The following is a 25,434-nucleotide window of genomic DNA, read 5'->3' on the forward strand; positions in this document are numbered from 1 at the left end:
GATCCCTTACAAGAGCTATGGGATGTGCTGCCTGGGATTTCTCGCACCCCCTCTGACTATTTATAACGTCACTAAGTAAGGCACTTCTCCTTTAAAATGAGTTAAATGAGGTTTTTGGGATAATGTTCTTTGGCATCTCAGAATATCTCATGCCTTGGTATGGACATTTACAACATGAAAGCATTCTCTCAAACCTGACAGTAGCTTTGCATCATTTGGCAACAGAGACTGAATTTAGCCTTCAGGAAATCCAGCAGTCTCTGGATTCCCTGGACAATCGCATAGCCTTAGATTATCTGCTGGCGTCTAGGTGGGGGTGTTTGTGCACTAGCTAACACATCCTGCTGCATGTATATCAATAATTCCCAGCAGGTAGAACTCCACACCAAAAATATACTGGAAAAGGCCAACTGGATGGAAGAACTTCATGAAGCCCTTAGTGCACCAGGCTCCTCCTCTAACTCACGGTGGTCCTGGCTTTTCCCTATACTGGCCCCTTTCTTGGTCCCACTCCTAATCATAGTCTTATACTTCTTTTTGGTCCTTGTCTGCTTAACCTCCTTGCTAAGCTTGTGTCTTCTAGGCTCAGTGCATTCCATTTGCAGATGATTGCGCAGGCTGAGTACCAACTATTGCCCGAAGTCGCTACCCATCACTCCTTGGACCTGGCATCGGCCAAATTCCGGACCTTGGCCACGAACCCCACCCCTTGAACGATGATACCCTGAGAGGCAGGGACAGCTCTACACCCCACCCCAGCGGGAAGCAGCTCGGGAAGCTGAGATCATCGTCCTGTGCCCCCAAATGAATTCGGGTGTCATCTGTTTAAGGGGGGAATGATGGGGTACCTGGGGTCTAGGTCAATTTGTGAAACCAATTTGTAAAACCAGTCTGTGCAGTTGTAACTGCAATTTGTATTGTAAAATTGTAATCTATGAAATCTCTTTCCCAACCTTGGGCTCTGCCCCTTCCCCCTATCCTCACTAGGCCTAGGCAACACCTCCTGACTCTTTATTCTTACTTAATCTCTTCATATCTCCTTCAGCCTGCCCCAAATCTCATCTAAACTCTCTATGAACTAAAGTCACAAGTTCCTCTCCATCAGCTCTAATCTTTATCTATGCACTGAGGTTCCCTTCCATCTGGTCAGCCCTGACAATGGCAGCCCTACCTTTTAAAAGTAAAAGCATGTAACCCTCTCACTCGCAGGTCCTCTAAGGACTCTTGCCCGCTGTAAAGGTGTAAAAATAAACTTTCTCAACTCTAACTCCAAGTAAGGCTGAGCTGAATCCTTTCCAGACGCCATTGCAGGTTTCCTGGTCTTGGATAAGATCTGGGGTCCTGCTGAACCTATTGGGATTCCATCCCTCATCAGGATCCTCTGTCATCTGAGTCTGACTTTTGGCTACTATGTGCCTGGGCTTCCATTCGGGCCTAGCTTGGACCCCACTTTCTACACAAGGCATCACACACACACACACACACACACTCCCCTCCTGATATTCTTTGGTGGTTTTTCGTTGTATGTCCCTTGAGTTGTGGATCAGTTCTTTCCTCCAATGAATTGTTAGCCCTCTGAGGCCAGGGACAATTTCACTTTTCCTTTGTTTCACCAGCCTCTAGCCCCGTATTTGGTTCTTTGGTTAATTGGGCGAAATATATTTTGAGTTCATCACCTGTGACCTCTCTGTCCAAACTATTTTGAGTATTTATGGGAAAGCACTTGGCAGAATTTCCTGAAACTCAGTGATCTGATCCCATCCCTCCCAGTTTTGGGGAAGTGGGATATGTGTTAATGTTTTTGTGACTAATTGTCTCCCCAGATACACCATTTTTGTTCATGTGGCTTTCAAATAAATAATATTCTGGGTTCATTTTTCTCTTTATAATCTTCCTTTCACTAGTTCATCCTCTGGCAAAATGAGGTTATACATTCAGAGGGTCAAAGATTCAGAGGATTCTTAGAAGTCACTGAGCCTAATCATGTTACAGATCAAGACACTGAGCCCCCCCCCTCCATGTTCTCCCCCAGCTCCCCGAGGAACTGAGATAATCAGGTTACTTCCAGCCAATCCTTTTTCACTGTTATTTTCCAAGATGATTTCATCAGCTGTACTGCAGGTTCCCCTTTGCTCACTCACAATATTCATTCTTCAGAGTTTGTGATATTTAGAGCTCACAAAACTATTGTATCACTGGGAGAATATTTGTTTAAAAACAGCAACTGTTTTCCTGGCATTGAGCAGGTCAGGATTGTTCAGTGTGTGGCTTCTCTCCTCCTTTTTTTCCCTTCTGGGCCCATGTAATCCTGTCTCCACTCATGGCCTGGCCATCCAGCCTCCTGTCAGATTCCAGATGATGGACATTTTCATTAGTTTGTTTTGTACTGTTGGGATTGGTGTAATGCATCATTGACTCCGTGACAAGGCCCTGTGATGGTCTGGGGCTTGTTTCCATCAGTGAAATATTATGAGCAAACAGGAGCAGGAAGGAGGAGCAGATTTCAAGGGCTTCAGAGACAGAACAGGCAGCATCCAGTGGCCTGAAAGTCTACCCAGAGAGTTCTCTTTGAGGGGCTGAGAAGCCCTCAAGAAGGAAACATTGAAGACATGAAGAGAAAGAGAAGGGAAGAGGAAAAAACGATGACTGGGTTAAAGATACTGAGAAGAAAGAAACTCAGAGCACTCATCAGCCAACTTCTATCCACAAAACCCTAAGCCAAAAACTGATGGCCAAGTAATGGAGGTTGAGTGGCAAAGGAGGGCACAGTCCTGAAGAGAAGTGTTCATTCCCCAAGCACTCAGAGTGAGCTGGGGCAGCCAAGCAGAAAGATAAAAAGGGGGCTTATCTTTTAATTGGAGCTATATTGGGGAACAGAGAAGCAGTAAGGATAAGATGGCACAAGTACTTGGGGTGAGTGGGACCACTATCACTGATGAAAGAGAAGGCAGTGAACTGTTCAAGTCTTCTGATCTTTGAATTAGAAAGTGTAGAGCAAATGTGGTCAACAGAGGCAGGGAGACAGCTTCAGTGGCTAGAACATCCCATCTGGAGCTACCAGTTCAAATCCAGTCTCAGACACTAACTAGCTGTGTGATCCTAGGTAAGTCACTTAACCTCTGTCTGCCTCAGTTTCCTCAGCTGTAAACAGTACCTATATGATAGCTGCTATGAGGATCAAATTTGTAGAGTGCTTTGCCAATCTTAAGGTGCTTGGACCCTAACCCTTGTATTAGGAATAGGGAGTTGGTGCTCTAGATAAGACAGGAGACAATGAGTAGGAAACCAGCTTCCTTTGAGGAGTTCACTTACCTGCTCTACTGGGAACACGTCCTCGGGGATGGAAAGAACCAAGGGAAGAAACTTCTGAGTCATAGCCAGTGGTGGAGAATGGAGGTGCCCCGAGTCACAGGAGAAGAGAGAGAGTCATTCAAATACAAAGGAGAAGAGAAGAGGGGCTACGGACCACGGGCCAGTGGACTTGACTCCTCTGGGGCAGGTGCTGCAGCTCCATTCACCTTGAATCCTGGGAGGTGAGAGGACCAGGGGCACCAGCTGCTGTGCTTCCCACTGCCTGTGGGTGTGTCCTGGCTATGCCTCTCCTGCAGCTGGTGGGCAGAGACTCTGGGAGTCATCTTCCCCAGGAGCTTCTGTTTCTGGTTTTGGTCTCATTTCTCATAAGACTCTCATAGGATCCTTTATAAGCATGGCATGGACTGGTCCAGGACTGGCATGGACTTGGGATCTCACGTTTATAGATGATGAAAAAGAGAACCAAAGCCAAATTACCTGCTCAAGTAACTACTGCATTAATGTGATTTGTTTAGGCCATCAATTGGATATTTCATCATTGAACAAAGATCTCTCATCCCCAACACCCAACACAATTGTTAATCTTTAACATATATGTTAACAACATCCTGGTTCTTAACATCCTCTGCCCCATTTTCTGCCACACTAGGCTAAGACTCAGGCTTTTGCCCAGTCCATACTTAAAGCCTTTCGGTAATGGTAGAACCTGCCCAGTCTTATAAGAGAATCCATGATCCGTGCTCTGTTGAGGGGAGCCACTTAGCATCTCTTGGCCTCAATTTCCCTAACTATAAAATGGATGGATTGATCTTAAAGGTCCCTTCAAATTCCATCAGTGAATATAATTAAATGTTGTGATCTTTGAGTTGAGTCAAAGTTTTTAGGAATCAGAGTCTAGAAAATAGAATTTCTACATTCTTTATTCTCTGTTCTCCTTTGCTTAATATGAAACAACAAGATGCTGAGTTAAGTAACTCAGTCTGTTGACAAGGAAAAAGGGGAAGAGCAGAAGGTCTCTGAGAGAAGGAGCCATTTCACTTTCCTCTTCACATCCCCAGAGACTGTCACATAGGAACAGGAATGTGCTTCTTGGTTGGTTGAGTGATTTTCTCTGGAGTCTCCAGCACCTGCCATAATGCCTGGCATGTGGGAGGTATTTACTAAATGTTTGCCTACTTGAAATGAATGATGGTGGTCATTGGATTGGGAACAACTCTCTTCCTAGTCCAGTCTCACATGGGAAGAACATATATTCTCCCAGTTGTGAACTGCCTCCCTGCCCCCTTGCCCTGAACAGATGCCAAAAGAGGACCCCACACCAGTGGTAGAAACCTGACCTTCCTCCATGAGGTCAAATGGTTTATTTGGATTAAACACTACAATGCAGTATATATCCATAAAAAACTCTAGGGTGTGAATATAAATTATTCCTCCCATTCAGCAACTCTGTTTTTTTCCCCATTACAGCTTTGGTACAATGTGATTTTATTATATAATTTTCTTAAATACTTTTAGCTTCACAAACTCAACACAAAATACAAAACTAATCCAAATTAGGAATATTACAATCTACACAGTGGTGTTCAGTGGTAGGAAATAATCTTACCTTGATGAAACCATGTCCCTAGCTAAGCCATAAGGCAGCACCTAGCAGACATGACAAAAGTATGCACCATTACCCAGCCAACATTTTCTGATTGTTCCTATTTGTAATTGAATATCAGCAGCAACCAATGGAGCATCATGAACAGGGGGATCTCGACACTCAGCTTCCCCGGCTCCTCTCCCTGCCAAGACCAGGAGGAAGTGGTTGGTCTTCAGCCAAAGCCCCATCTCCATGTGGACTCGGCTCCCACACCTAGAACTTCACCGGCCACCCTGCATTGTGGGCACTGGAACAGTTTGTCCTGCAGTTTGCCGTGATCACCGGGACACTCTGGGAGGGACAGTGGGGGGGCATGAGCCTCAGGTTGCCCTGGGCAGCTGGAGGTATGACATTGCAATAGACAGGCATGCTGCCGGCTGTGGGGAGTGCTCCCGTTCCGGGGCCTGACTGACTGGGGAGCATGAGGGCTTGCTGGTAGGATTGCTGGGGCACTCCTTGAGGACCCTGAGTCATGGGAACCTGGAGAAAAGAGAAGCGTGTGTCAGCTCTACCAAGGAGGCCCTCCCTCTGGCCCTCGCCCTCCTGACTCATCCTCCCTCCCTCTCTTGGTCTTTCTAATTGAGGTCAAAGCCACTGCAGGGGAATAAAAAGTCCCGCCCCCAAGTGGAAGAAAGAAACTATTCTGCAGAAGACTTAGGCATTGGGCATTAAGGAAGTTGGGATAGGAAAGAAGTTCTGCCTGAAGAAACCTTTCCTATGACCAAAACTTCACACCTGGGGGGGGGGGGGACATGTAGCACAGTAAGAGCACCGGCCCCAGTGTCGGGATGACCTGGGATCGAATCCAGGCTCAGACACTTAGCACCCACCCAGAAACACCTGGCCGTGTAACCTTGAGCAAGTTACTTAACCCCAATTGCTTAAAAGAAAACCTTCACACCCAAGCTCTGCAGCCAGTGCTAAGGAGAGAAGCACCTGGAACAGGACACTGAAGCCGTATCAGATAGTAACAGATTTGGAGTCACAGGACCTGAGTTCAAATATGGCTCTCATGCTTCCTGTCTATGATCCTGGTCAACTTATTTAAGAAAATCTTCTCTAAAAGAACAGGGGCAGGCCCTTCTAGCTCTAGATCTGGGCATACTCTCTGCTGGGCATGGGATACAAAGCAATTAGCAGACACAAAAAGGGAAGGAGAATGGGCTGGGAGCTTGCACTGCCACTCCCCAGAGTGGCGAAGAGAAGGGGACAGAAGATAGTGTCAAGGCAGAAAACAATCCCTGCACAAGACCACGAATACATGCATGTAGACATGAGACACACACACACAGTGTTCTAAGAACACATATATAGTAACAACATAAGCACATATTTAACACATTATTAAGCCCCAATGATCCCAGATCTCAGCAAAAATTGTCATTTATGATATCTTCGAGTGTGTTCTCACTCGTCAGGAGGAGATTGCCTCCCACTCTCACATTCCTATACCATGTAATCCCTGTCCCTCTTCCCTAAATCCTCAAGAGGGCAATGACCCTCTGAAGATCTACCTTCTAGGTCTTTCAAGATTCCTGGGATATCTGCACCTTCCTGGAGCTGAGCATCTAGCCCATCACCCCTTCTCTCTTTACAGGCTTTTCATGGTTGATTTTTTCTAAACTTCTCACTGGCCACTCATTGACCAAAAGCTGGAGCTTACTGACACCTGTCGGGGGCATTCTGTCATCCCTTGGCTCGTCTGTGATTTTGCTTTCTCTCAGGTAGCTGTGCTCCATGACTCTGTGACCATATGGCCTTCAGCCATGTAGCATGACATGGAGAGTCATGATGGATCAAGATGGTTCTTGGAACCGAAAGTCACACATGGGAGTTGCCAGGAAGAGATCCAGGGGCTCAGTTCAGGTGCTAAGCTAGCCAATGGGCATCCTGCTTTTATTGCTTTCTCCTTCAAGAGACTTTCTGTGTCCCTTCCTAGACCTGTGCTCCCAGTAGAAGTAAACTGATGGAGGGCATGGTGTCTTCCATCTGGGACTTCACGTCTAGCACATTTCCCGCTATGTAAAGCCACAGCAGCTGCTTATTGAATTAAAGTTAATTTTTCTTGCCTCACTGTCTGTTTGTCTGCAGTACTTTTGTGTATGGATGGAAGCAGTTCAATAGACTGCCCAACCAGTTCCAGAACTGTTACCCAGACAATTCCAAACTTCATTAAACATTGATTAAATATCGACTCTATGCCAGTGTGGACATGTATAAATTCATATAAATTCCTGTGCCAGGCACTAGGGGAAAGAAGACAAAAATACCACAGACTTAGTCCTCATGGAAATTTCATTCTGGTATGCAGAATTCACATTCTAAATATTCACTAAAATACATTTTTTTTGGTGATCCACAATCAGCAAATGCAGTGTATCTTACATTCTCTAAAATGCTCCATCAACTATATGACTTTGAAGACCTGAGCTGCTGTAAAAAAGTCAAGTGAGCAAGCCTTCCTCTTCCTTCCTCCTTTTGTCATCCAGGATGCCAGTGTTGGACACAGGTGATTCTCAGGAAGATTTTGAGATATGTGAAAGTAAGTGTTGGTCAGAAGCTACTGAGGTCTTCTCCACCCTCTACTCAACTTTAGCACTAATACTATTTTAATTTCCATTCTTTTAGAATATTCCTCTCTTTGAAATATCTTCAAAATAAACCCCCGAGTGTCTATAAAATTGTATTATCTCCAGCATGGATTTATTTGTATTCAAATTTCTCTTCATCTTTTATCTTCATCTATTTAAGGGTCATTTCCCTTTTCTCCAGCAGCACATCAGCTAGGTGGTCCAGTGGAGAGAAAGTCTGACTCAGAGTCAGGAAGAACTGAATTCAAATCCTGCCTCAGACAACTAATTGTGTGATCATGGACAAGTCCTTTAGCTTCCTTCTCTGTAAGATGGGGATCTTAAGAGCATCTGCCTGAGAGGATCAAATGTGATATTATATGTAAAGTATTGCACCAGTCTTAAAACACTCTATCAATACTAGTTCTTAATCATATTATTATCAGTTACTGATATAGTAGAATTCCTATGTGGTGGTTCCACTGTCATTTATGGAGAAAATAAATCATGATAGAAATTTTGGCAAAGCTAACATGATTTTCGTCTACTTGTCCTCATTCCACTTTTATCTATGATTCCCCTTGGGAGGATTTATCTTTGTTGAGCCAAGATCACACTTTAAAAAAATCAGACTGACTTTTCTGTTCACTGTTTTTCACCGTTTTGTGGGTCAATGAGATTGGTGATCATCCCTCATCTTCCTGTCTGATGTTTTGCAAGTGGCCATCTAGCATGCTGCAGATGGGTATTATTTCTGACTTCTATGCTTCTGCTTTATATGAGGTCAATAGTTTGCTAACAGACAGTTTCTAGGGTTTTTTTTTTTTACAAGTTTTTATGTTTTAGAAATTGTTTTATGCTGGTTAAATTTCTCCAAGAAATCATCAGAATCAGTGTTTTTACTTTTATTTGTTTCCCAGTTGTCAGAATCAACAGTTCATTCCATTAGGTCACATGGGAATAGTTATTGTTGAAGCCAATGTCTCCTTGTCTTTATCATTTCTTTTCCTTTGGTGTTGATTTTGACTTTTGATAATCTATCAGATTATCCTGAAATAAAACTGTCCAGCTATAGTCCTCTTAATGGTCAATGCCTTCCATAGCTAAAGCCTTCTTACTGTCTCCAAGAAGAAACTGCATAGGATGCCAGGCAAAAGGCTCAGAATCACCCTCATGCCTTCAGTCTCCTTCATTTCGTAATCCCTAATCTTTAATTTGCAGTCTCTCTCCCTGTCCTCCACTATGCATGATGTCATTGCTGAGGGTCAAGGCAGGACATGGACTCATCTTGGAGGATCTTGCCAAGGTTTTCATCATCCTCTTCTGCAACACAGTTTGCTGTGTGAGCTGCTGTTACCAAGCCATCCATCTGGGAGCTGAGCCTCCTTTTTGGCTCAGCAAGGTGGCTGAGGGCCCTGAGAACATGGTTGTCCTGTTTGCACAGGATGCAGTCAATTCCATCGACTCTTTCCTAAGCTCTCCATCGCTGTTTTATCTCTGAGTCTTCTAGTTCTGTTTTAGTGTGAGCACAGCATGGTTCATTCCCTGGTTTATCCTCAGGATGGCCCCAGGCTGAGGTGAAGACTTTCCACCCAGAGCCCCAGCAATTACACTGATATCTATAGCTTTACTCTACCTGCTTCCTCTGTTCACACTGCCATCTCCACAGCAGGGACTGAAGGGACCAGACAGGCCAGAGGGTAACCCGGTCACTGAGGCAGAGGACTTCTGGATGAGTTCATGCCCTTCTGGTGCAGAAGCTTCCCAGGTGAGCTAACTTGGGAGCTGGGCCAGTAGAGCCTGTCAGGGTGAGGGCAGTATCCACTGATGCTAGAGTGACTGCTTTGTTGCCTTGACATTTAACAGCTCTAACCACAAAAAGACTTTGTGACAAGGTCGTCCTCAACTAGACTTTTTTTTCTACAGAGTGAAGATGTTCAGGTTCCATGTAAATCACACACACACACACACACACACACACACACACAGAGCCCTGCTACTAATCACTGAGTACATGACCTTCCATATGTACCAAGACACTCTGAGTACACACACTTTCCAAAGGAGCCAATCTGTTTCTCATTAGCACTTGCTACACAAGGGCACTGGACTTAAGCCAAAGCAGACGCAGGGCTAAGGACTCGAGGCGTCTCTCCGAGTCATTGAGAGCCTGCTCCTCTTACACTTTTAAAGACAGTTTGAGAATAACCCTTGGGGGGCTTGGAAGGGGATCTTTCTTCCTGTCTCTGCTTCTTTACTTGTGACCGTAATCTAAATCCACTCTCCAAGAGTGGCCTGCAGGGGATGGAACATGGATCATTAGCAGCGCTGCCAATAGATAATGCAACATGAAAGAGCTCCGTAAGTACTAACTAATCCTCACAATTCTCCTTGCTAGGAAGGTAAGGGGGAAGCATGACCCTTCTTTGAAAGATGGGAATGGAAAAGGCTGAATCTGCCCTGAGGAATGGCTGACACAGGACCTTGTCTGAGGGAAGTAGGGGGAGGGTGCTTGCCATCCCAGGACATCTCCATTTTCTACAGGCCAGCAACGTCTCCTAACTAAAGAACCACTGCAGAAAGTACCTGATAAGAAGACATGGTTGGATAAGGGACCATCATGCCTTGCACCTGACTCCCTTGTGGGCTGCCGATCAGGCTCTGACTCTGAGGGGGTTGCGACATGCCCATGAGGCCTTGGAAGCCTTGCTGCTGATTTGACAAGACAGGCTGGTAACCTGATGGAAGAGAAGAAAAATAGCATCATCAGATGGTGGCCAGAACCAGCGCAGACGATGCCTTGTGGGAGAAAAAGCTCAAGTGACTTTTTATAACAATGCCATTTACATAATTTCTAAGTCTAGAACATGCTGTCTGTGGACAGAGAGTAGGGGGAGATAGACAGACAGAGACATGAAGAGAGAGAGCGAAAGAAGAAGAGACAAAGAAAGACAGAAAAAACACAGAGACAGAAAAGGATAGAGACATGCAGAGAGAGAGACAGATTGAGAGACAGAGAAAGAGAGGTAGACAGAGAAAGGTGGAAAGAGTGAGAGAGAAAGAAACAGAGAGAGAAAGACAGAGACATACACTCAAAGATACAAAGAGAGGAGAGACAGAGATAGAGAGAAAAAGACAGGTAGAGACACAGAGAGAGGTGGAAAGAGTAAGAAAGAAACAGAGAGAGAGAGAGAGAGAGAGAGAGAGAGAGAGAGAGAGAGAGAGAGAGAGCACACTAGACTGCTGCTGGCTTCAGGGCCACAGTTTAGATCCCATCTCTGCTTGTATCACCTGTGTGACCCTTCCTTTCCCAAGACCTCAGTTTCCTCTTTTGTCACAAAGGAGGATATTAGACTTGCTGACCCTTAAGGTCCTTCTAGCTTCGAACCCTACAGAACCTCTGTGTCCTTGAGTGGATGCTGGCAAAGCTTGACCGTTCAGACAATAATGGATCTTTGAAGAGGAAAACCTTGAGGATCCCCAGGGAAAGACAGAGAAGCCCTGAGCTGCCTTGCATGCCTCGTGGAGCTCTGTGCTTGCATCATTTCAAGAAAAAGCCTGTGCTCTCAGTATTTGGTGGTCTTTGCTTTCCAAAGGTGCTCTCTGAGAGCCTCCACCCCCTAACACCAGAGGAAAAGTACTCTCTCCACGTCTATTGAAGAGATTCTGCTGAAACTGCAACTCCCAACAAGCCACATCTTCCAGAAGCATGCTGGCCCTTCCTCACCCCAGCAGATCTATACACGCTTAGTTGCCTTTAAAAGAATCCTTAGCCAATCACTCTTCCAGAGTCCACTTACTGAACAGTTTCTTCTAGTGCTTACAAAAAGCAGCCTGGGACTCTAGACTTCCCTTGTCTGTGGACTGGAGCATTAGGGAGAAGGGTGGGGTCCTTGTGCTCATTACTGTTATGAAGAGGGCATCCTGCAAAGCCTTAAAAAACCAGAGTGGAGAAACTATCTCAGGAGAGGGTGTCAGTCATTCACTTAGCTAGCATTTATTAAGCACCTGTGTAAAAGAAAGGCACCAAGCAGTACGCGTAAAGAAGGAGAGTCTAAAGGACTGGGGGGGGGGTGGTCTTTAGACCAGGCCTGGGAGGCTCATGGAGTCCAGGAGAGCTGTGAAGGATCAATGGCACAGTTTCTCTGGGGTCCCCCCCCGCCCCTTCCACAGCTGTCTCCCCTCTGTGATTTGTGAATTTTAATATTCAGTTATGCATCAATTTCCCAGTGAGGAGGTTCTCACAAGCAAATACAGTGAAGGCAGACACACATTTATATGGGGAGCAAAATGCTCGGTAATTTTCAAATGAAAACATCACCGCAAGGGATACCCCATTTATATTCATGAATCCTGCATGATTTTCAGTAGCTGCCCCTGAGAAATCCACACCTGCATCTTTTAGTTGGGCAGCCTGCTGATCTTTCTGTGGTCTCTCTGATCACAACTGGGAGGGTGCATGGTGTTTTCTTTGGATGGGATGTATCGGGTGTGTCTTAGGTGCACTGGGGGGTTACTTCAAATAGAAGTAGGCTCAGGGGAGGAAAGTGGGCAGGAAAATCTACCTACTCCCTCCCCCAGCTCTTCCAATGTGGAATCCTGGAGCCCACAGGAGCTGGTGGGCTCACAGTCTAAACATGGTTAGTATGTTTTTATCCTTAGTCAAGAGTTACAGAATCATAAATTTAAAGCTGGAAGAAATCTGAGAAATCATTAGATCTAACACTGTCATTTTACAGGTGAGGAAACAGACCCAGAGAGGTTAAGAGGTGCCCAGGGTCACATAGCTGGTAACTATCTGAGGCAGAGGTTAGCACTGACTTCAAGCTCTCCAGCTAGAACCACAGACCCACAGTTCTGCCTCAGTTCATTGACCTCAAGGGACCCAGGTTTAATCTTTACAAAACACAGAAGTTGGTCTATAGGACCCAGTATAAACCCAACATTCACTTTGGAGAGTTCAGCTATGTAGAGATAGGGAGGCAGCAGAGTATGAGGGGATGGGAAGAGCAGTGACTTTGGAGTCAGAGGACCTGGGTTCAAATCTCCCATCTTACTACTTGTGGGACTTTAAGTGGGTCACACCCACAGTCTGTGCTCATGAGAATGGAAGGCAAGTCTTCCATCTATACTTGTGGACGAAGGAACTGTGCTGCTGAGACAAGCCAGGGACCCATCCTCCAGGTTGACTGGATTGTGGAACACAGAATCACACCTTGACAATTACTTTTGCACTAAGAACTTGACTTTAACTTAATTAATTGGACCTTAATTGGAAACAAGGTGAACAAACCAGAGATGACTGGAGGAAATGATGCTTGAAGTAGGAATTCTGCCAAAGCATGGGCACAGGGAACTTCAACCATGGGCAGGTCTCAGAACCTGCTGCCCTGACCTCAGTTTCTCATCTGTAAAATGAAGATGTGGAACTTGACCTCTGTGGTCCCTCTAGAGCCTAAATTTGTGAGTCTTGAGGGCTTATGGGAGATTGTGGCACAACCAGGTGCCTGGAGAAGCTCATCAGTATTGTATATCCATCGGTTCCATGATATGGCATATTGGCATGGGTTCTGGATAATGAACAATATTCTCCCTCTTTCTAGTCACCAAAGGAGTGAAGCAGGGCTGTGTGCTTGCTCCCATGCTTTTTGGCATGATGTTTTCAGCAATGTTGTCAGACGCTTTCAACAAGGACAAAAATGGCATCAAAGTCAGCTACCATACCGATGGTAAACTGTTTAACTTGATGTTAACTGTTTAACTCAATGCATCCTCTGAAGCTGAAATGCAACAAATATGGATCAGTTCTCTGCTGCTTGTGCTAATTTTGGTATAACAATTAACACCAAGAAAATACAGGTTTTCCACCAGCCAAGATCACACCATCCATATGTGGAACCATCCATTAGAGCAAATCAAGACATTTGGAATGCTATGGATAAGTTCACTTACCTTGGCAGTATACTTTCTAGGGAGATGATGGAGTTGGTGTACACATTGACAGACCTAGTTCAGTGTTTGGGAGGCTCTGAAGAAAAGTGTGGTAGAGAAGAGGTATTAGACTGTTTAGCAAATTGAAGGTCTATCGAGCCCTTGTGCTGACCTCATTGCTATACACCTTTGAAACTTGGACAGCGTCCCAGTAACATCCAGGAAACTGAATCACTTCCATACAAATTGTCTTAGGAAGTTTCTAAAGATCACTGGCCACGATAAGAGTCCAGATACTGAGGTCTTTTCTTGAACTAAATCGCCAAGCATTCAAACTCTACTCCAGAGAGTGCACATCCAGTGATCTGACCATGTTATTCAAATGCCAAAAGCACATTTACCCAAAACATTGTTTTATGAAGAACTCATACAAGGTAGGTGCTCACATGGAGGTCAGATGAAATGGCACAAGGATACCCTCAAAGCCTCTCTGAAAAACTTTGGAATGGATTTGAGACATTCAAGACAGCACACAGGACTGCCCAGCATGGCATGCCCTCATCAAAGAAGGTGCTGTGCTCTATGAACAAAGCACCATTGCAGTAGCTCAAAAGAAACACGAGATGCACAAATTTAAGACATTTCCCCTTCAAATTTTGACTCTGGAGAGGCCATCAGGGATCACACTCTGTAGGGGAAGGGGTGGAACTCACCTCTCCTTCCTTCTCTAGAATAGAGATTAAGCTAGTCAAGGAAGCATCGGTGGTTAGAAGCTCCCCAGAACGAGGAGTCACCAGGTATTCAGGTAAACCTGTGCCTTTGGAGACTGACCTAACAGTGAACCAAGAGAAAGGTTTCCTGACTGTTGCTGAAAGGGAAAGATTATTAATCTTTCCCACAGGGGCAAATGAGTCTTATGAATCCTGTATGAATGGTCTTGGGGTGTGTGACATCTAATGTCACAAAGCCAAGAGAACAGCATAGAATTGATGCCTATGGAAGCTGAGAATCCTCTGGCCGGTCAGACCACCACTTTGAGACAACTCAAAGTTAAGCTCAGCTCTCAAATGTGCATCTGGTATGTGTGTGTAAGGTGTATGTGGTGTGTACTCTGTGTGTGTGTGTGTGTGTGTGTGTGGTGTGGTGGTGGTAGTGGTGGGAAGTGTGAGTGTGAGTGTGTGTGTGTGGTGTGGTGTGTAGTGTGTGTGGTGTGGTGGTGGTGGGAAGTATGTGTGTGTGGTGTGTGGTGGTGGTGGGAAGTGTGTGTGTGAGATGTGTGTGTGTGTGTGGTGTGTAGTGTGTGTGTGCTGTGGTGGTGGTGGGGTGTGTGTGTGTGTGTGTGTGTGTGTGTGTGTGTGTGTAGGGAGGTGAGGTTAGACTCATTCGAAAGAACATCCCCCCAGGATGGCCATAAATTGCATGGACTTCTCAATTTTCTTCTGGATGGTCCGAGCTAGCTTCTCTCATTTTGCCAGGCAAACGTTCCGTTGCCCACCCTCTCTGCCAGTCTGGCTCCTTTCCGATGTCTCTCTTACGAAGCCCTTCTGCGAAGGGTGGGAACCCTGGGGCAAGAGGGACCGTGCCTGCTGCCCCAGGGACCACACTGGATGGGCGTCCGGAAGGGAGCGGGGCTGCCCGTCCTTTGGCTGGTCAGCAGCCCGCTCATAAGCTTCTACACTACCCAGAGGGGCCTCTGAGAAGCCGCTTTGATGTCTCGGGAGAACACCCCCAGACGCGAGGCACTCTCTAACGACGCCCCAGGACCGGGGCTCCACCGCTTCTTTACCGCAATTACACTCTCCCTCTCCGCGTTTTCGCGGCTCCAAAGGAGGATTTTCGAAATCAAGGGCAAACACGAGACACTTCATTAAGCGACGAGCAGAACAGACCATGTCCTGAATTTCAATGAGAGCCTCGGAGGGAGGCCGCTGTTGGATTCGTCTGAAGGCAGGAGGAGGCTGTCAGATCGCGGCGGTAATTCTCTGAACCTTGGTGGCCTCTCTTGCTGCCTCGACTGTCAGAGAGTCCCAGCCACCCAGAGGAAACAAGCAACTCGAAAGGCTTTGGGGCCCTTCCCGCTGCTCCGAAGGAGGCCATGAGGCTTCAGAGGAAGACTGGGTGGGGAGGTTCCAAGGCCATGGTGCTCTGCGACGGACCTGGAGTCAGGGGGGATTGCCAATGACCCTTCTCACAGTCCTGTTGAGGAGTGTCCATTGATGGCCATCAGAATAAAAGGAAGGTGAGCCACGTGTCATCTTACAAGGAAAGGGTCTGACACATGGAAGCTGGCTTTCTTTGCTGGGCTCCCACTCTCCAAACCACTGTGATTGACTCCACAGGACCGACCAAAGCATATTTTTGGAGCCAAGACAGCCATCTTAGGAAGACACATGGCTGAGATGGAGTTCAATCCTTTTGCTTTTGAGGGGCCACTTTCCCTGTAACTCTCATTATGTCAGGAGAACTCATCCTTCCCAGCTGTCAATGTTGTGGAGATGAATAATCCATGGGGCTTGTTAGCAGTCTCAGTCACACACCGTATGTAGAAGAGCAGAAAGTTTAGGATGAAGCCCAGAAAACTGGAGCTAGAGGTTCCCAGATACCAGTAGCCTCCCCTTGACTGTCAGTGTGGGGAGGCCCTCTCCAGACCCCCAGAACCTTCGAAGACAACTGCATGGGTTTGCCTCAAGACGAGCAGCAGGGAAGGCATGGTCTGCTATGCCTTGGTGTTCATGGACTGCCAGTTAATCAGCACAACCGCCAGCAGGTCACTGTCTGACTTTGGCAGAATTGGGCACTCATTGAATAGAGATATTGGCTGCCAAGAGAGGAAACAAGGCGGAGCCTCTCCTAATAAAAATGGGGCTGAGGGGAGGGATGGTGGCCCCGGCACACTGCTGACAAACATTCCTTAAAGTTGTGGGGACAGCTTTAATGCCGGGAGCAGAAGACAGCTGCAGCGGGCTCCATCTGATTTTCCCTTAAAGCTCAAACAAAATTCAATCAACCTTTTCTGAATTATGTGACAGTGGGAAAACTCCCCTTTTCCCGTCACAAAGAAAAGTTGAAGGGGTTAACTTTCGCACATCGCCCTTTATCTCAGAGAAGGAAGGAGCGGTCAGCTTTAGAAATTAGTGTGATTGTATTCAGAATGAAAGACTGGGTAGTGGATCAGGTCAAAGCTGAAGGATCTTAGTGTGATTGGAGTGGCTTCTCTGTGGAGCAGGCCACCCTGGGCTCTGCAGGGAATGGAGGCTGAGGGTTGGCTCCCCAACTTCGGACTTCTCTTTCTATGCAGATGTCCACAGAAGTTGGCCTGTGCTCAAGCCAGGGTCTATGGGAAGGAGATCAGGACAGCACCCCTTCTGGTTAGGCAAGGCTTGACTGGGTGAGAGATCCCTTGAGGACTGTGCCACAGGCCCCAAAGTCTGATCCCTACTGAGGAAGACTCTCTGGGGACTCTTAATCAGTTGGTGCCCTATGTGGTCACTGACCACACGAAGGACACTCCTACTGTCCTCCCATGAGGCCCTTGCCCTTCTCTAACTACCCACACAAGTCCTAGGAGCTTCAGGTGGGAGGAAGCTTTTGTCTCCACTTCAGTCATCTGTGGGAATAGAACCCCAAAGACTTGAGCAGGCACCCTCTCTGAGCTACCTCCCTGGAGGTCTTTCAGGTATGGTAATGGTAACCCAGGTGGCCTGAGGAAGATCTGGACAGACCTTCGAGTCCTTGGGAGAGCACAGGGCAGGAAAGCTGCAGGACTCCCCATCCCACCTCCTTCCTCTCCTCCTGAAAGTTCCACTTTTCATAGTGGAGAGCACTCAGTCCCTGAACAGCCTCTCCCTGCCTTCATCTCAAAGGGGCTTGTGTCCAAGGGCAGCCCCTTCAGGAGGGCCCATGATCCAGGCAGGGCCAAGGGCCAGAGTCCCTTGATGCCTCAGGGTGTGCCACAGATTCCATGGGTCTGTGTGGACTCTCTGAAAGGGGAAGCTTCTGTGAGAAGATATCACTTCCCTCCGGACCTTGCTAACTTATCACGAGCACCACACCTGCTACTCAGCTGTCAGTCAATCAATACTTATTCATTGGTTTCGTGAAATTGGCTGAGAGGTTTGATGGAAGCAGGCGCAGCTGAAATGCGATATTTGCAGGCTGTCTGTGTGATCTTTGGCTGAGGCCGGCAGTTATTTCCACTGAGCCTGCCCCCAGAATCTGTTCAGTGGCTGCTGGTCTGCAGAAGAGCAGAGAGCCAGCCTCCTCTGCAGGGGCTTGACAGAGGTTTGGCATAGGAGTTCTCTAGCATCTGGTGCTGTGGCAGAGGGGCCAGGCACTGGGACTGGGGGCCAGCTTCTTTCCTTCCTCCTCCATTCAGTCCTCCTTGAATGGCTCAATTTTCTGCCCTGTTGGCTCTGAACAGGCTCCTTCCTGTGGAGTTGTGACTATCACGAGGGACCCAGCCTAGTGTGGAAGTCCCGCCAGGGCAGGGGCTGAACGGTGTCCCCCTTGGAGCCCTACTGTCCAGCGTGGTGGGCCCTGTCCATAGGCTTGGGGAGGATGCCCACTCCATTCCATGACCCTGTTGCCATATTGGAGGTCTGGCTACTCCAGGAAAAGGAGGCCCTGGCATTGTCTTCAGAACCCATGGTGTGCTTTGAAGAAGGCAGTGAAAAACCACAAGGGTCTTTCTGTCCCCACCCAAGAAGAATGCCGGAATGTGAGTGGGAGGATCTCTTGTCTCCCCTTCATCTTTCTGGTCAAAGCAGCACGTTCTCATAGAAAACCAAAGGGATAAAATGCTGCTTCCTGACTTCACTGCCTGGGAATGGTGGGGAGACCAGGGCTGGGCCAAGCTGCCCTCCCACCTCCGACAGCCTCGTTTCACTTTGATGGATGGGAGTGGCATGCACAGCTTCTGGTGTATGTGGATTGGAGGCCCCCATGCACTCTCCAGTCTGGGCTGGCTCCATGTTGTGCTCAGGCCCCAAAGCTTGAGAGGGACAGAGATGAGAAGACTTGGTGCCAAGGCCCAACCTGTCCTGGCCTCCCTGCCCCTCTTCAGCATTCATCCTCATGATGTCATGGAAAGGTGAGTGCCCCAAATGGAAGCACCTCGCAGGTGACATCACAGATAATTTCTTCAGGGGATCGGTCAATTAGGAAACATTGATGAAGCACCTACTGTGTGTTAGGCACTGTGCTAAACACTGGGGGTGTGGAGAAAGGCAAAGTCAGCAGCTGCCCTCAAGGACCTCGTGGTCTAGCAGGGACACAAACTTTACAAATCATATCATACAAGATAAATGCAGGGCAGACGGAAGTCATTGGAGGAGAGGGTGATGGCCAAGGACACAGATAATGCACAGAAGAGTGAATTAACAGAAGCTGATGAATTGAAACAATGAATGCCATTCCTAAGAATTGCAGAAAATGAAGTGAAAATGACTAACGTCAGCCTTCCCTTGTGGACACATCAGACTGACCAACTCGATGTTGGCAGGGCTGGGGAGAAGCAGGCACAGAAGGCACTCATGGGAGACCTAACAGTCTTTCTGCAGGATAACGGTACCCTTTGGTTCAATGCCATTATTGAGAATATATGGGGGGAAAAGTAGGCTCCTTTGTCATTGGGGGCGCCATAGTGCAGAGATCACTGGGCCTGGAGTCAGGAAGACTCCATGAGTTCAAATCTTGCCTCAGACACTTGCTAGCTGTGTGACCCTGGGTAAGTCACTTCACTCCGCATAGTTTCCTTATCTGTAAAATGAGCTGGAGAAGGAAATGCCAAACCATTGCAGAATCTTTCCCTAGAAAACTCCCAAAAATGAATAAAGCAGAGTTGTACATGCCCGACATGACCGGAGCCCAAACCCAGGAAACAACCAAAGCATTCCGCGGCTATGGAATGAGTAAGCCTGACGTGGGGCCCCAGTGCACGACGAGACGAGCCATCCTCAGCCCCGGAATAACAGCATGGTTTGTCGGCCTGTGCGACACCGTCTGTCAGAATGATAGGATGTAGTCTGTTACAATAAAAATGCAGCTCCTGGGGACAGAAACGAGTCCCTGGGGGAGCAGGGCTGAGGGTGCTTGGCAGGAAGGAGGGTGCCTCAGCGGGTTGGGAGGGAAGGGCCAAAGCAAAGCTGAAGGAACAAGGTGGATGGAATGGGACCTTGATCCCAGCCAGTCAGTCAAGACCTATTTGATGAAGGGTGGGCCACATGCCTCAGGCCTCACTGGACACTTATCTATAGAAATATATGAAAAGGCAGGTATCTCAAGTTACCGCTTCCTCAAATATCACCTTACAACTAACCCTGAACTATGCCCATGCTGTCTCCATACCTCCCCCCTCTGTGCTACCACTCACTCACTCACTCACTCCTGGCCCAGATGGCCCCTTCCTCCTCTTGGATTCAGGACCTGCCCAATACCACTGGGGGAAACCACAGCATGGTGCCCACTGGGTCCACGTGTGATTCATGTTCTCTAGCCTGGGCTGAGTCCTCCCTGGAACATGCCCTCCCTTGTCTGACTCAGTCTCATACCCACAGGAGCGGTTGGCTCTGGTCTGCTCCCCTGCCTCCTTCAGCCCCGGTGATTCCCTCAGCAGATTTCAGTGGGTATATCACTGACTGAGAAGTGTCAAAGTCACAGAAGGACTAGAACAGAGGAAGTAGGCCTTTTACCTGGGTGCTCATCTGTGCCAAGGCATGGAGGTGAGAGAAGAGATAACTGGGTACTGGAGGTAGGTCAAGGTAGAAACGTGAAATGAGAAGCTGGGGAGTCTTGTGGAATTTTGGTTTGATTTTTTTTTGAGTTGGACCATTTAGAGTTAGAGACCAGGCAGGCACCATGGCTGGAAGTCAGTGCAGGTGGGGCAGCAGGGCCTGGCTCACACCCTGACTTACCCAGGGTGTGGCCCGATGGAAACTAGGCAAGGCCTGAGCAGCGGTGTTGGCTGCTAAGGCCAGCAAGCAATGCAGGGGCTCTCTGAGGCAGAAAGAAGCCGTGAGGAGGGGATGGCTTCCTATCATACTTTAGAGCTTCACAAATATCCCCTCATTTGTCTCCCCAAGAACCCTGGGGGCAAGGTGCTGTCATCTCTATTTTACAGTTGAAGAAACTGGGGCAGAGGTGAAGTGGTTTACCTAGTGAGCATCTCTTGCTGTTCCTTGGCTGAGAGCCAGAGGCCTTCCAGTGGGGACTTGTCCTCTGCTCTCCAGTAGGCAAGTCCTTGGGCCACTGCACCCTTGCAGACTCTCTAGCTGGGCAGGCCTCTAGGAAGGGTCTGAAGGGTCACTCAGTTAAATTCCCCCTAGAAGGCTGATCACTGAGACGAGGTCCTTGGACCCTTGCAGTGCACAGCGAGGGGACACCAGACTTGCAGATCGTGATTAGCGTCAGTAAGAGGGCACCCTCACTGAGGAGACCCTGGATCTATTACCCTGCTCCTGTCCCCACATCCCTTTGTAAGAAGTCAACTCTGATTGTGGAGCTAGGAGCATAGGTCTCTGGGGAAGGACAGGCAGAGTGGAATGGGGGCTGGTCTAGGAACTTGTAAACTTACTGTGCGAAGTGGGGCAGGTGCTGTGGCTTCTTGGGCAAAAGGACGAAATCCTCACCAAATTGTAGAATCCCTGGGACCAGGCAAGTCTGCTCCCTGAAGCTCGGAGTTTTCTGGCTTCTAAGCTGGAAACAGGCTACTGAGTGAGCCTTTGTTCCCCTGCTGGGGAACCCACGAGGTGACCTCTCCTAATGTTCCATCTCTCCCAGTGGTCTGAGGGCATTTGGGGATCTCAGGAACAGAAAATTAGCCTCACCACCTGTCTTCTTTGGGCTTTAAATGTGTATTTCGGTGCCATTCTCTCACCCCCACTGGAGCATTGGTCACCAGCCCTCAAGCTAACATTGATTTGGTTTAATGGACTTTGATGGTCCTTGGTGACATTGTCATCTTCCACAAGGGCCTCCCATGAGTCTGGTAGTGTGGTGTGGCCAAGGCCTCCAGGTTAGAAGACTCCTTGTTTCTGTTCCCTGCCACTCTTCAAAGGCATGGGCTTGTCCATCTTCCCATTCAGCTTCAACTTCCTTCTGTCTTCTGGTTACTTATGGGGAGAATGCAAATTGAGGTACCAGTGAGAGGCCTCCAGTGCTGTTGACACGTTAACTGTTTGCCAAGGATTTCACACTTCAAATACCAAGAGTTAATAATGCTTGCTATTGGTCTAAAAACTATGGACTCCCCACCCCCATCCCTTGCCTCCTTTCTAGCCACATGCCGGGAGGATTCTATGCAGGGCTGACCCCGTTTGACATTTTTCTTTGTTTTCTAGGGCGCTTGCAATACAGATTGTGATTCAGATATGGCCATAAGCCTGAGCTTTTAGACACTGTGCAAGCAAGGAAAGCTGTGTTGTCTTGTCTGAGCATGGGTCCAAAGACAGGACAAATGCTAGACCCTTCAGCAGCTAGTGCTAGGCTAGAGACGTCCAAATAGGCTTATGAGCAGATTGGCTGCAGGACATCAAATCATCACCTCCACTGCACAGGGATGATGAGAGGGATCCCATGGACTGGGATCTGCAGTGGCAGAAGGAGGCCCAGAGCAGGGAAACCAGAGCCTTTCAGTGGCAAAGGATCTGTGGGGTGTCATGGCCAAAGAACCTCACCCCTAGCCATCACCTCCTTGACCAGAACTTGCTGACTTCTCTAGGTTTGTGCTCAGATGGCCTTCGTGAACTGTCTCTGGTGCCTCCCATCTGCATCAAACACCTTTCTATTTCTTTCTGTCTTACTTAGTTTTTAAGCACAGCCAGATTGGTGGTGGACAAGGACAGTCAGAGTACCATCAATGATGCTTCTGTCGAAGCTTCCCCAGTCACTGCCTGTTTTCCAATACACCTCCCATAACTTGTGGATCCAATAAAGGGGGACCTTAGCCTCTTCTCCAGACTCATTTACATTTAAACTTAATAAGCATTTTAAGAGAGGAATCATGGCATTATTCAAATGAATCCACTAAACATAAGCTGAGAATAATGACCAAAAAACCCACAGGAATGAAATAAGCACACATTCTGGAAGGTTTCTCCAGCAGGTCTGGTCACACAGCAAGGCCTCTTTTGGACTTCTGGGGACCAGTCTTAGTGGGATGGGAGAGGTCACTAGCAGACATGTAGATACCAGGTGAAGCATGGCTTTAAGCCCAGAGGAAGCTGTGCCCACACCGATCATCTTCCAAAGAACTGAGGAACACATTCTTCAGTGATCTGTCCTTGGATCCCCAGTGCTTAGAACACAGATCTGGGCACAGAGCAGGTGCTTGAGAAATGTCTGTTCCTTTGGGGATCTGAGCTGCGCACCATGGATGACCCTTCCACACTAGGTAGATCTCCTCTTACCTCTAGCCTGAGGTAATACCCTTCCCTTGCCTTGACTAGGTTGGTCCCTGGACATTCAATTTGCTGCTGAGTTCGCCTTTAGAATTTTTCCTCTTTTGTGAAAACTGCTGCTGCGTGTGTCCTATGAGTGAAGCCTGTAAGATTCCCAGGTCAGATCCAGGAATCAGGTGAGACATGTGGGGGCAGCATCCAGTGAGAATCAGGGAGCTGGAAGCCAGCGACCCCTCTGTGCAATCCCAGAATGAAGGGAAGCTGTTCATGTTAAACAGAGAAAGTGTAGCTCCAACAAATGCTGACATCACCAAGTTACATGACAGGTACCACAAGGTGGCAAATGAGATGCTTTCCAATGGCCTGGGGTGCTAAGAATCACCAAAGTCATCTGGGTAGAAAAGAGCTTGGCAATGGGGGATCTCTTTCCTGGGAAGCACATAGTGATTAAGGTAAATATAATGAAAATGTAATCGCCAAGTGGGTCACCTCCTCCAAAGCGAAATCATGGCGCCCTCAGAGGATGATTTACAGAGCCAGTTACAGAGGAATCTAAACATAAAGGTTGTTCTGTCCCTGAACAATGGAGCCCAGAACCCCTTGGTCTGGCCAATGTCTACTGCCTGGAGATAGAAAGTCATCAGCTAATGAGAGGGGAGGCCATCCCGCGATGGACACTCCCTGCTCCTCTTTCGTAACGATGAATGAGAAAGAGCAAAGCTGAAGGGCTATGGCAGACATGGGGACAGAGCCAGGGACAAGAACATCACTTGTCCAATTACACAAACGTGGTCTGTTTATTGATCTCATTCATTGTGTTCAGAGTGAACTATTGTGTCAGTTAAAAAGGAAAGTATTTTTTTTAAACAATGGGAGAAGGAATGTCAACATCGTTCGTAAATACCCAACAGCTTCCTAGGGAAGACGGCAAAGGGGGGCTCTCATTGCTAAGGAAATAAATGATGACTCTACAGGGCAACGAAAACAATGGGGAACCACAATGATATCCTAGGGAGGCGCTGCTCCATCTGAAAAGAAGAAAGCCATTCAGAGCCTCCTAATTTCATCGCAGGCAACGAGCTATGACGCATTACCATTTACACAAATACCCATCTTGGAAAGGCTCTGGCTCTATAAAGACTAGAGATAACTTATGTTCTGGTACATGAGAAGCACAATCTGCATGACAGCTGTGATTTATCGAAGCAATTCAGACACCCTGGGAAAGTCTATTAGCCTCGCCTCTGCCCACAAAGGGCGTGTTCTCGCCACGGAGGACGGGCGATGATGAATTACCCCTCCCCAGAGTGTGAGCAGGCAATGGGCCCACTAGCTGCCCAACGGCCCAAATTACTGCAATGATCCACTTCTCATGTTAGCACTTCCCATGCAGTGGCATGCAGGCCCCTCAGGAGAGCCAATTAGCAGCATGGCGGGCTTGTTTCTGGGCAAGAAGGCAACCGTAGCAAAGGCGCTGCCACCAATAGGTCCCTCCTTGTGCTGCTCAGAGGCTTGTCTCTGCTAGGCTTCTTCCAGGATGCCTGGAGGCTGCAAATATGTCCATTGGCTGAGAGAGGGAAAGTGGTTTTTGGATGGAATGGTCAGAGGTCCCTGACTATATTTAACAATGTCAGCCAGATTCCGCCACATCTATGAAGACATAACTCAGACAAGGTTTGGGGTAGGGTGAAGGGCAGGGCTCTCTTTAAGGAAAATCTGGCAACATTTGAAAAAACAAGCAAAACCAAACATCTCAATGCAACTCAACATTAATTGTCCCAAGAGGGCTTATAGATTTTCATGGTTTTAGTTTGATTCTTGCCCAGGCAGTCCATACCTGAGCAAAGGCTGGAGGGCATTTGGTCCATGCTCTGGGACAAGTTCTCATGGTCCCTCTGGGGTCAAGGTCATGGACATACTTTGGCCATTCATTACCTAGGTTTTCTATGGGCTCACAGCCATAGTCACACATGGGTCAGCGTATGGCATGGCACTCCTTCCCGTCTGGGCAACGGCCATGGTCAGACTTTGGCAATGAAAGACGAAACACCTCACTTGGGAAAAGAGTTTTTGATTTGTTTACATTATCTTTTATAATGAAAACATTCTTCTCTTAGATGTTTAGTTTCTAGTTAGCTCATACTGTGAGAAGCAACATAGCTAGTGGAGAGGAGACTGGGTTCAAATCCTGCCTCAGACACTGCACAGCATCTCAGAGCTTTAAGGGGCTGTGGTGGCATCAAATCAAATCCAGATCTGGGCAAGAATCCTCCCTACTATATCTCCACCACGTGGCCCTTCGTGTGCGAGGAAGGAAGCTCAGTCCTCCTCATGGGAGCCCACACAGCTTTTGGAAGACCTGCTTGTTATGGACTTTCTGCCACCATCTTGCCTAAATCCATCTGTCTCTCTGCTTCTTTCTCACTGAATATCTCTCTCTCTCTCTCTCTCTCTCTCTCTCTCTCTCGGTCCCTCCAAGATTTTGATTTGTTTACATTATCTTTTATCCCTTTTCTCTCTCTCTCACTATCTCTCTCTCTCTCTCTCTCTCTCCCTCCCTCTCTTCCTCGCCCCCTTCCTC

The 25,434-nt window shown here is 47.7% G+C and overlaps 1 protein-coding gene across 1 annotated transcript in view; it reads right to left on the reverse strand.

Moving 5' to 3' along the window:
- Positions 1-4,637: 4,637 nt before the first annotated feature.
- LOC138158290 (cAMP-regulated phosphoprotein 21-like) overlaps positions 4,638-25,434 on the reverse strand; it is a 69,258-nt gene continuing 48,461 nt past the window's right edge. The window contains exons 10-11 of the mRNA XM_069084447.1: positions 10,114-10,265; positions 4,638-5,437 (exon numbers count right to left, since the gene is read on the reverse strand). Of these exons, the coding sequence (XP_068940548.1) occupies positions 5,171-5,437; positions 10,114-10,265 (419 nt within the window). The 3' untranslated portion in view covers positions 4,638-5,170. The remainder of the gene's footprint in view (positions 5,438-10,113; positions 10,266-25,434) is intronic.

Source organism: Petaurus breviceps, unplaced genomic scaffold, assembly GCF_028583685.1.
Source record: "Petaurus breviceps papuanus isolate PSGF00001 unplaced genomic scaffold, PetGlider_PUasm1.0 174, whole genome shotgun sequence".
In the NCBI taxonomy this organism is placed as follows: Eukaryota; Metazoa; Chordata; class Mammalia; order Diprotodontia; family Petauridae; genus Petaurus; species Petaurus breviceps.